General features: G+C 42.0%; 1 protein-coding gene across 2 annotated transcripts in view; it reads left to right on the top strand.

The window, feature by feature from the left end:
• Positions 1-12,765, top strand: part of cbarpb (CACN subunit beta associated regulatory protein b) — a 34,899-nt gene that overhangs the window by 11,205 nt on the left and 10,929 nt on the right. For both annotated transcript variants that reach the window (XM_088349463.1, XM_088349464.1), the window contains exons 4-6: positions 5,967-6,028; positions 6,342-6,504; positions 10,674-10,845. In XM_088349463.1, coding sequence (XP_088205589.1) covers positions 5,967-6,028; positions 6,342-6,504; positions 10,674-10,845 — 397 coding nt within the window. The remainder of the gene's footprint in view (positions 1-5,966; positions 6,029-6,341; positions 6,505-10,673; positions 10,846-12,765) is intronic.

Genomic DNA, 12,765 nt, shown 5'->3' with positions numbered 1-12,765 from the left:
AGGATGCTATTGCTGGCTATAGATGTCAAGGAGCCATGTTAGGTAAACTGCCATTAGCGGCTTTAGATGTTAGTGATTCCTTTTTACTAGGCTGCCATTGATGGCTAGAGATGTTAAAAATTAATTTTAGCCAGGATTCATATTAACTAGACAACTATTGACAGACATAGATGTTAGATATTTCTTTTTTTGAGGCTGCCATTGACGGCTAGATACGTTAAAGACCCATTTTAACTAGGCTGCTATTGACGGCTAGAGATGTCAAAGACCTATTTCAGCTGGGCTGCCATTGACGGCTACAAACGTCAATCCATTTTGACTGGGTTGCAGCACACAGCTATCGACGTCAACCATACAATTCGAGCTATGATTCTATTGCTGGCTATAGATGTAAGGTAAACTGCCATTGATGGTCAAATATCCGTTTTAGCTAAGCTGCTGTTTATGGCTATAGACGTCTAAGATCCATTTTGACTAAGTTGCCATACACAACTATAGACGTCAAATATCCATTCAAGTTTCCATTGATGGCCATAGATGTCACTCATCCATCTTAGCCAGGCTGCCATTGGTGACTGGAGACTTCAAAGAGCTGTTTTAGCTAGGTTGCTATTGACAGTTATTGATGGCAAAGATCTATTTTAGCTTCCCTGCCCCTGAGGGCTATAGATGTAAGGGATCCATTTAAGCTAAGCTGCCATTGACGACTATTGAGGATCCATTTTAGTCACGCTGGCATTGAATGAGTTAAAGTGACAGGGTAAGGGTTAGATATAAACTAGGCGCTCGTAATGTTTGCTTTGCTTGATGAAACATTTTTCTTGGCTTTCTCCTTCCGAGCGAAATCCCAGGCCTGCCATTTACTTTATGAGAAAAAGGGAATGAAATCTCCTTCCTGTCATTTCCCTCCATCTGATTTCACCGTGCGGCGTTACAAGCTTTGTGAAAGTGGGTGTAGATGTGTCTCTTCCTGGATCTCGATTTTCTCTCATCTTTCATTTCCTGCGCGGCTCCCACAGTTTTCATGTCAGTGTGTACGCATGGCGGGTGAGATTAATCAGCGCCGATGGCTGCTATGAAATCTCATTACGATCGTCATTTGTTCCAGACCGGCCTTTTGCACGCTGCTCGCCAAACCCGTGTGGCGGTCTTTTGTGCTCATTTTATTTGACGCTCTTTTTTTGCATTGCTGTAAATTGTTAAAGCCCCAATGTGTATTATATAGTGATCCTTAGGGGTGTAAAAATACATTATTCAGTTGAATAAAACGGTGCCGTTTCAAATGATTAGCAAAAACACATACTATGGCATAAACGAGATTTTTTTAACACACTTGCAGGTTCCAAAATTTGTTATTATAGTTCACATCCTTCTTTTTGTAGTATAGTAAAACCCCGAGATACCGCATTAATACGTTCTGATATGGGGGATTGCAAGGTGCTTGCATAGTTATCATGTTTTTGCTTCTCCCTTTAGCATCACTGCAAGTCTTAGGACCTATGACTAATAAATACAGTATTGTATTGCACTAGCAGCACGTCAACGCAGTGGTTAGCGCCTGTGCGGCACAGTTCTGAGGTCATGAGATCAAACCTTCCAGTGCGGAGTTTGCATATTCTCCCCGTGCTAGCGTGGGTTTCCCCAGGGCACTCCAGTTTCCTCTCACATTCCAAAAAACATGCATTTCAGGTAAATTGTACGGTCTGAATTGTCCCTAGGTATGAATGAGCGAGTGAGTCTCCGTGTGCCCTGCGATTGGCTGGCAACCAGTTCAGGGTTGCCTGAGGATAGCTGGGATGGGCTCCAGCACCCCCGCGACCCTACTGAGGATAAGCGGTGCACATAATGGATAATAATAGTTCACTATCAAGACCAGAACAAAGACAGGACCCACTTGCGTACGTTTCTCTCAGTTTTATTGGGAAGAAGGGAAAGGAGTGCACACACGATCCGGGGAGCAGGTTGCTCTGAACGAGGAAATGGTACTTCCGTGGCGAGCGATACAGTGTCGGGAGCGGTAAAAAACAGGTCAGTAGCCGGGACAGGAGAGCAAAAACGTGGTCGAGATCAGAAAATGGGCCGAAGACGGGAAGCAGACGGGAGCCAAAACAGGAGTGAGTCAGGGTCGAAAAGCTTGCCTAGCGTAAGCTAAGGTTCGCAGATGGACTGACAACAGGTAACAGAAAGGCGTGGGTTTAAATAGTGACAGGGAGCCAATCAAAGTCCGAGGCAGTTGGCCCCAAAGGAGTGGTTACAGTTGATTCACATCAGTAATCATGGCATTCACATCCTTTGAATGAGTTTCTTACTATTACAGAAACCCGAATGACCAGTTTGCAAACGTTCTCTTAGCACTTAACAACAACTTATCATCCACAACCGAGCCCTGCATCTGATGGCCCTATCATTCAGGCATTTTGCACTTTTCCCCACCGTTTCCATCTCTAGCCTCTCATGTTACCCACTTGGCTGCAGGCTATGCCTGGCTACTAGATGCTATTGTTCCCTGTTCCTGCTTCATTCTTTAGTGTGTCACTTGCTTTCCACTGCGACTCATGCTAGCGGACGTGGCTGAGTTTTGTGTTTTAGGGTCTTGATGTTTGACAAATTCTGGTTTGTTCTTGGAATATTTCACTCTCCTTTTTTCTAGCCGCTAAATGTATCCACTGTCCCCAGCTCTGACCAACCCCAGCTTTTCGCTCTTATCAGCCGCCCCGGCTTTATCCAATTCATTTGTTGTCATTATTTACTTTTTCTCCACTGTTTTCCTCTCTAGACACTCATGTTAACTACTTGGTTGCAGTTTATGGTTCACCTCCTGCTGCTTTTGATATTGTTAGCTTCTCAGTGAAAATCAAGCTAGCGTTTCCTTCTTGCGGCACTTGTCTTCCACAGCTGAGTTTTATGATTCAGGACTTGACAAATTCTCCTTTGCGCTTGCAATCCTTTAGTGGCCTTTACATTAGTTTCTCCCACTAGCCGCTCAAGTTAGCTATTTAGACCAGCTTTGACCAACTCCAACTTTTTGCTCTAATGAGCTGCTCCAGGTGTAACCAGCTCACTCGGTCTTTTGTTGTCGATATCTTCTACTTTTATCTCTGTTTTCTTCTTTAGTTACCCATGTTAGCCACTTGGCTAGGAGGCCAACCCTTGACAAATTCTTCTTTTCATCTAGGTCAGTAGCTCAGCACGAATCCAGCCATTTGATCTTTCCAGCTGATCCAGCTGTATGAGCATACTCCGATCTTTATTGGTGCTCGTGGGGATTGACATCAGTTTTTATGTCCCATAGTAGGCTGAAATTTATTCTTGCTCATGCAAGAAAATATAGAAGTAGTCAAGTCAATTCATGGTTATTTGTATAGTCTTTAATCACCAACGGTCTCAAAGTGCCATACAGGCTAAAGACTACTATTACACCATCCCCTGATCTGAAACCTAGCTGCCACTCGTTCCCTAATTAGTCCTCCTCCTATTTAAACACGTCATTCTCATTCACTCCTTGTCAGTCCGTCAGCAAACCTCAGCGCATGCAAGGCAAGCACATTTAACTCCGACTCCCGTTTGATCCCGACCTGTTTCCTGTATCGATCCCCGATCCAAGCTACGTTCTCCTGTTCTGGCTACCTGTATCCTGCCTGATTCCTTCCCTGTATCAAACCCCTATCCACGCTCTGTTGCCCTATCTCGGCTAACCGTATCCTGCCTGATTCCGTCCCGTTTCCTGTATTGATCCCCAATCCAATACTCCGTTCTCCTTCCCGGCTACCCGACTTGTTCCGATCCACGATCACGTTTCGTTCTCCCAATTTGTCCAGTCCACAGGGGACACCATCCCCTGATCTAAAACCTACAGGAAGGCAAGGACAAACTCAAAAACTTCAGAATGAGATAAATGAAGAAACTTTGAGAAGAGGCTGCACATGAGGCAGCCCCCTTCCAAGATGACCAGGCAGCATTAGGCATTACAAGGGAAAGTAGGATTCCGAATTTTGGCAGGTGGTATTCTTCGGACCCTTGTGGCTTGTCGTCTTCTTCGAATGCAATTGCTTCAGCTCCTTTCTGAGATATCTGTCGTTTTAATGTTCATATATCTCAACCACATCAATAAATAAATGAAGCATTACTTTAGAGCATTTGTTGTAGAAAGAGTGCAAGCTAACGAAGCACCGTCATACTGACATGATTTAGCCCCTTTTCTTTCAGGCTATTCTTCAAACGGGCAAGCAAAGCATCAGCTGTATTACCTCCCTTTTGGCTTGATGTGAAAATGAGACGGAACATTCGAATGCAGGGCTGCTCGCAATTTTTCAGCATGCGTGTTACGTACAAAACGACCAAATCAAAATATTCTATCTATCTATCTATATACCCTGGTCATATCCCTCGAGAGTGGTGACCGACAAACACATACAAAAACAAAGAAAATAAAAATAGAAAAAGGAGCAAAAAACACACACAAGATTTTTTGGACCATGACAAACCCAAATGCCCAAACACCCAAACAAGTTAAGCACCTCGGCAGCCAAGTTGGTCATGCTTTCGTCCCTTCGGATGAAAGGGGACACAAGAAAGCGGCCATGTCACTCAGGTCAGGGTCACACAACACACTCTTCTGTTCAACAGCAGGGCCCGACAGCTTTCACTGGTTTACCCCTGCCGCATCATACATTTGCCCTGCCCATCCCTTAGAACATGTCTAAAAATCCCACTATCCTTTTACAACTCATTCATATCACCAACAAGAGCTCTAGCTTCCACTATATTGAGACCTCTTTACTGCAGAGCACTCATAACACCATCCATCCACGTCAATCGTGGTCTTCCTCTTGGTCTCCTTCCTTCCAAAATATTCTACCCACCACTAAAAACTGGAGATTCACGGCATGAGCAGTCTAGCTTTCGAAAATAGCATCCTAATTAGTGGAATTAAATGTTCAATATTTTTCATTGCACGCTCAAATAAATCAAATACACGTATTCAAAATAAAAATATCTAATACTGTAGTAAACACCCAATTCAAGTCATGTTTATTTGTATAGCCCTTAATCTCAAAGGGCTGCACAGATGTAAGACTATTGCAATCTATTATTACAGACTATTATGACACCATACCCTGATTTTGTCAACATAAAATATAGGTTATTCATATGCTATGGAATAGAAGTGTGTTTTAAGCTTAGATTTAAACATTTCCACTGAGATTGCAGATCGAATCTCAGGGGGAAGAGCATTCCACAGCACCGGGGCTCGAATGGTGAACGCTCTCAAACCTGCGGATCTTTTCTTGGCTCCCGGGATCACCAGTAGACCAGCATTTTCAGAGTGAAGGCTCCGGACTGGAACATAGGGTGAAATTAGATCTGAAAGATATGAGGGAGCAAGTCCATTTATAATTTTGTATACTACCAACAGAACCTTAAAATCACATCTTAAGCTAATAGGGAGCCAATGCAGGTTCGGTCAGGATAAAAAACGGGTTGTAAGTCGGGACGGGAGAGCAGATGTGGTCGGGATCAAAACAGGTTGTAGCGGTAGACAAACAGGAGCAAAAAACGGGACAGGCGTGAGTCAGGGTCAAAAGGGCTTGCCTAGTATACACAGAGATTCGCAGACGGACTAACAACAGGGGATTGACAGGAGAGGGTTCCACTAGTGACAGGGAGCCAATCAGAACCTGCGGCGGTTGGCGCCAAATGAGCGGGCACAGCTGAGTCACATCAGTAATCATAACAATAACACCTTACATTGAGACCATTTGGAGTTCTCCAATTTGCTACTGTTGGTAAGCAACATTGATGTAGATGCTGAAAGGCCGCATTTGACTGCTAGATTGCTGCGTGTCCCAACAAATACAATGGACTGAATACTTTCCTGTGATCTACCAGTACTACCTCAGGGATCCACCAGTAGATCGATTAGCACCTCTGTCCTCATGCATTTAAATGTGTTTTTTGTGCCGCAGTGGCAGAGACGATGTCGAGAAAAGCAACGCCACGTACACGGAGGAGTCTCAGCCCACCCGTGGTAAGCGTGGGTGGGGTGTGTATGTGTATAGTGATTGATCGAGGGTGGGATAATGGAAGATGCAGGGCACAGTGACGCTTTTATCACGTCAGCACAAAGTTTAATCTGTTACATTAAAAAAAAGAACGGCAATTTCTCGAACGAGTCGCTCAAAGTGCTCACTGAAACACGAAACGATTTCATAAGGAGGCAGTACAAAACTGCTTTTCTCAGGCGAATTCGATGAAGGCGTTTGAGCAGTCAGCAGCCGATATATCAGACGACTCCCTTCTGTAAAATGACCTAACTTCTTTTCATTTTTGTCACCGGGTAGAAATCACGATCAGGGTGGACGAGTCCGATTGCTTGTCGGTGGCCAGTTTGCACGACCAGGAAACGGAGCGTTTTCTCTCCACGGGAACGACGGGCCGCCGTGTTTCTTTTAACGAGGCGGCGCTTTTCGATCACGGAAAGAAGGCGCAAGAGAAGGGTCGCAGGTAAGAGACGAATATTTAGGGTGGGATAAAGTCTATCCTGTCTGAATTTAGAGAAGAGGAACGGTACACCCTCGAATGGTCACCAGCTAATCACATGGGACATCTACTGCAGTGTTTTTCAACCCTTTTTGAACCAAGGTACACTTTTATGTATAAAAAAGTTCCGAGGCACACCGTCCATCGAAAATGTTTGAAAATGAAGTTGTGTCAGACATTTCACTGTACTACCTCATAAGCAGATAATAAGTATATAAAAAGAAGAATATGATACTTAAAATAAAAAAGATTGATGTGCTGTATTTATGGTTTTATATTTTACAGTGCAATCTTAAACCGCTTTTTTAGTTATTAAATATACGGTGCCACCTCATGAACAGATAATTAGTATATAACAAGTATATGAAAATCTACTGCCACCTACTGATATGGATGGCTATTACAGTTCCTCGTCTGAAGAGAGAAAAAATACTGAATAACGGCCTGATTTTTTTGAAAGATAAAATTGGGCAAATTCCACCGGCTCACTAGACAAGGTCTCACAGCACACTAGTGTGCCACGGCACACTGGTTGAAAAACACTGATCTACTGTATCTAGACCAGGGGGTGTCAAACAGGCGGCGGCCCGCGGGCCGAATCGGTCACCAGCTAATCACATAGGACATCTACTGCAGTGTTTTTCAACCTTTTTTGAGCCAGGGCATGTTTTTTTACATTGGGAAAATTTTGCAGCACACCACTAACCAAAAATGTTAAGAAATGACACTGAACAGTATGTTTAATTACAATATAATTTATAATACCCCCATTTTTTACAGACACTTGACAATGACACAATATTTGCAGAAAATGATTCATAAATGTTTTTTTAAATTTTAAATTTTAAAAAGTGACATTGGATAATTTCTCACGGCACACCTGACGATCTAGTGTGCCGCGGCACAGTGGCTGAAAATCACTGCGCTAAGGGATTTAATTCGGCCCGCGAGACAACGCTGAGGGAAGCGCTAGAGAAAAACGAGCTGCAGGTTGAAATACGTCCACTTGATGTTGCAAAAGCCAGGTGCCTCTCACAAATGCTGTACTTCTTTCTCCCTTTTTTCTCACTCTCTATCCCTCTCTCTTTCACTCTCTGTCTCTTTTTATCTTTCTTTGTTCCTCTCTGTCTCGTTCTCTCTCTGTGTCTTTTTACCTTATTTTGCTCGCTCTTCATTTTCTCCTTTTCTCTCTCTTTTCTCTTTCTCTCTTTGTCTCTCGCTTTCCCCATCCCTCTTTCTCTCTTTCTCTCTTTCGATTTATCTTCGGATTTCTTTCTTTTTCTCTCTCTTTTCCCCCCTCTCTCACTATTTGTCTTTTTATGTCTTTTGTTTCTCACATTCTCTTTACATCTCTCTCTCTCTCTCTCTCTTTGCACTCTCTCTCTTTTCACTCTCTCTCTCTTTCTCTCTTTCTTTGTCCCTCACTGTCTCTGGGTTTTTTACCTTCTTTTGCTTGCTCTTCATTTTTTCCTTTTCTCTCTCTTTTCTCTTTCGCTCTCTCTCTTGCTTTCCCCTTCTTCTTTCTCCCCATTTCTCTCCTTCTCTTTTTCTCTCTTTCTATTTTTCTTTCTATTTTGTTCTTTTTCTTTCTCCCTCTCTCACTATTTGTGTTTTTATCTCTTTTGATTCTCACATCCTCTCTCTCTCTCGCTCTCTCTTTCTCTTTCATTGTCCCATCCTCTCTTTTTCTCGCCCTCTCTTTCTCTTATTTCTTTTTCTCTCTATTCTACTAGTCCGCCCCCGAGAGAATTTTGTTCTATCGTGTGGCCTCCAGGTTGAAATGAGTTTGACACCACTGATCTAGACCAAAGGTTGTCAACTGGTGTGACTTCAGGACCTACCATCCAACCCTAATTACAAGCCATGACCCAAATCAAGGAAAAAGTCAATTTCTCAAATCTATTGAAAGGATTATGCTGTTCAAACCGGAGCTTTTATTGAGATAAGTAGATACGTTTTTAAGTGATTTATTTCATATTTGGTAAAATTTTAAACTACACGTATAGACCCTTAAAAAAATGTATTGATTTTTTTGGTGGGGGGACCAAAGTTGGTTTATTACAAGACATAGCCACAAACAGTGGTTACATTGGCTTGAAGTAACTCGATGTAAACGGGTCTATTTGTCGAAATGTCGATTTTGTGAAAGTCAAGCCGTCCATTGGCCATTTTCAGGTAAAAAATCAACAACAATTTAAAGAACAAACTATAAAACCTACCAAAAAATGTGTAATTTTAAACTGCCCACTCCCATATCCAAATTTGGGTCATTTGTTAAAAAACAACCCCCAAAAATTGGGTTATACTATAAACAATTCTCTCAGTTATCCATCCATCTATCCGTTTTCTGCACTGATTATCCTCACTAGGGTCCCAGCTATCTTCGGGCAGGGGACACCCTGAACTAGTTGCCAGCCAGTGGCAAGGCACTCGTAGTTACTCATTCACCCCATGTTTTTGGAATTTGGGAGGGAAACACAGGCACAGGGAGAACATGCACACTCCACAGGGGGAATTTGCAATAGATGGAATTGAAACCTGGACCTCCGCAGGGAGCTCAAACTCTGTGTTTCTCAGCGACAGTCCAGAAACCTGACTGACCTAGAGAAGATCTGTGTGGAGGAGTGGGTCGAGATCCCTCCTGCAGAGTGTGCAAACCTGATGAAAGACTACAGGAAACGTTTGACCTCTGTAATAGCAAACAAAGGATACTGTACCAAATATTAACATCCATTTTTTTTACTTATTTGCAGCTATAGCACACAAGTAAATCGTTAATAAATCATGCATTGTGATTTCTGGATTTTTCTTTTTAGTTTATCTCTCTCACAGTGGACATGCACCTATGATGAAAATTTCAGACCCCTCCATTTTTTCTAAGTGGGAGAAAAAGGAAAATAGTGGGGTGTTTAAATAATCTTTTTCTTCATTGTATTTACAAATGTCAAACACCACCAGAAAGAAAATATTCTGAAGAACACAAAATATATCTTAGTTTTCCATAAAACACCTTGGAAAAATGAATAAAAATGATTATGTTACTAAATCTGCCTTATTTTCTTTTTTTTTACCCAAAGCTTATTTTTGAGAGTGTGGGAAGCACCTGGGGTTCTGTTTAGTAAACATAACAACCGATTTGGGCGTGCTTGGTAAATTACAGACAAAATAAATAATAGCGGTCATTGTGTCCTTAATTTATCGTTATGTGGCCGGCAGTTCAAACACTTGCAATGGCTGCTCACATGCTTATTTATTTTAGAATCTTTTGAAATACTGCAGGAAATGTTGGGGAAGTTGAGAAGAACTCATTTAGGATAGCATGAGAAAAACTGTCATGATTACCAATGTGAATCACCTGTGCCCGCTCCTTTGGCGCTAACTGCCTCTGATTGGCTCTCTGTCCCTATTTAAACCCACTCCTATCCGTCGCCTTTTGTCATTCCGTCTGTGAACCTCAGTTAACACTAGACAAGCCTTTTTCGACCCTAACTCCCAACTTTTTCTTGCTCCCGACCACGTTTTTGCTCTACCGTCCCGGCTAATGACCTGTTTTTCCATCCTTGACAACGCTATCACTCGCTACGGAAGATCCATTTCCGTGTTCGGATCACAAACTGAGTCCGAGAGCGACTTGCGTCCTGCACCTAGTGAACGCCGGATCGTGGGCGCAGCCCTTCCTCTTTCTTTTGATAAAACTTGTGAGAAACATAACACAATTGGGTCCTGCTTCTATTCTGTCTTGACAAAAACTCCACACAAGAGGGCCATAGCGTTATGTTTTGGCGATGTTTAATGACAAAACCCAGGTACAAAGTAACAATCAAACAAAAACAAACTAAAACAACTAACATAACATCCAAACTAGGTACAAGACACAAAAACCAAAACTATCCTACAAAGACAAGACCAAACAACCTCAGCTGTCGAGCACAGTCAATATAATGAGCTGTAAAAATGAACTGCTTGCGCTGGGACTGACTAGGGAAAGGCGGGCGCGCTCCAGCCACTTCCCACCAGTTTGGTGCTCTATGGGGCTGATATGATGTGCCAGCTCCCGACACACAAGATCAGGACTGTTAGTGGTTGATGATGATATATATCCCGTAATGTTCTCTCTGAAACTAAAATTTCAGATACACTCTGACCGAGGGAGACTTTCACCACCTGAAGAATGCGCGCCTAACGCACCTCCACATTCCGCCCCCGGCACTCAAGATAGTCACCATCCACGAGTGCGACTCAGCGGAAAACACTATCGCCATGACAACGCGCCCTGTCGCCAAGTCGGCTCTCTCCATCTTCCAGGTGATACTTTCAATCCGTTGCTTTCGCCACATTTCTTCATTTCTCACAACCTCCTCTGAACTTTTTTGGGACACCTTACCGACACCACTTGATGACGTCTAAGTGTAGAGCAGGGGTCTCCAGGGGTGCCCCCTAAGGACAGTTGAGGTCCCCCGTAGACCTGTTTTGAAAATAGATCACCAGTGCTGGGTCATAGTGATATTCTAGTAAAATGATTCTTTTGTTGGTTGACTGAGTCTATTAAATCCCTACTTAATTTTTTTTTACTTAATAATAACATAGTAACAGCATAGTAATAACACGATAAGTTATTTTTGTAAATTGTAATAAATTCCAGTTCATGGGCTTAAAAAAAATCTATTCCAATATTGATAATTGTTTTTAAGCAATGAATTGAAAGAGTGGAAAGAACAAATTTACTTATTCATCTTTTTATTGATTTATTTTACATGAAATACAATAAACTAAATTATAATTCATGGGTTTTATAAAGCGAATGAGCAAAAAAAAGCTGTTTTTTTAGCTAGGTATCTGGCTACCTTTTTAGCTTTGTAGCCAGCTATTGATCTACCTTTCTAGCTATTTAGAAAGATATATAGCTAGCTTTTTTCAGACAGGACGAAAGGAAGACTGAGATCACTTGCGCTCGTTTCTTGGTTTTATTAAAAGGAAGGAAATGACAAGGTGGGATTCTTCGATCCGTTGGTTGGCGGATTGACGTAACTTGACAGGCGGGTGAAGGCTTGGCGGGAATGGTCGCGGACAGGCGTAATTGTAGTGTTGTTGGCCGGGGCTGAAGGAGAAGGGCGTAGTATTCGGAAAAGAGTTCAGGAGTCAGACGGGCAGGGCAAGTCGTAGGCAATTACAGAAACGGAGATCAATCAGAAGAAAACAGGGAGCAGGCAAAGAGTCAGAGGTACAGGCTTACTGAGCTGAAGGCAACAGGTAGCGTGAGTACAATTAGACAACTTGATTCCGGAAGCTGAGGAGTTAAATGGACAGGGTGCGCCAATCAGCTGTCCTGGCTGTTGGCGCCAAAACCTGAGCACAGGTGTTCCCAATCCAGGTGATTGTGACAGCTTTTTACATTTTTGCATGCCTTCTATCTAACATTTTACACTTTTGTTTTGCTAATTATCAAGCTAAATTTTTAGCCTTCTTTCTAACCATCTAGCTTTGTTTATAGCTTTCTATCTGCCTATTTAGATGACTTTTTACTCTTTTAGTTTTTTTATTAAGGGGTGTACAAATAAACAACTATATTGCCCTCTATTTGATTTTTTTATTTTCTAGCTAACTATCAAGCTACCTTTTCAGCTATTTAGCAAGCTACCTAGCTAGCAATGAGCAAAAAGGTGCCTGTTTTAGGCTAGCTATCTAGCTACCTTTTTAGTTTTGTAGGTAGCTATCTTCCTACCTCTTTAGCTATTTAGCAAGCTATTTAGCTAGCTTTTTATATTTTTTTCCCATGCTATTTAGCTAATATTTTAATTTTTTATGCAAATTATCAACCTTACCTTTCTAGCTAACTATCTAGCTTTCTATCCACCTATTTAGATTACTTTTTACTCTTTTTGGGTGTTTTTATTAAGAGCTATACAAATAAACATGACATTGATATTGCCCTCTATTCGTGTTTTACATGTTTACCTTTCTAGCTAACTATCAAGCTACTTTTTTAGCTATTTAGCTAGCCTTTTACATTATTTTGCATGCTATCTAGCTAACATTTAAACTTTTTTGCTAGTTAACAAGCTCCCTTTTAGCTAGCTATCTAACTTTAATATTTGATTTGATTATTTTAGCTTTCTATGATCTGCATTTTTATAGCGCTTTTCAAGTCAATGACTTCCCAAAGCGCTTTACAGTGTGCTTCACATTTCCCAATAGCGGACTTGTATTGCAGCCATGTAAGACGCT

Source organism: Urocampus carinirostris, chromosome 12 (genome assembly GCF_059441175.1).
Source record: "Urocampus carinirostris isolate Australia breed hairy pipefish chromosome 12, RoL_Ucar_1.0, whole genome shotgun sequence".
NCBI lineage: Eukaryota > Metazoa > Chordata > Actinopteri > Syngnathiformes > Syngnathidae > Urocampus > Urocampus carinirostris.
The sequence above is the reverse complement of the archived record's forward strand: the minus strand, read 5'-3'. Positions and strand labels throughout refer to the sequence as shown.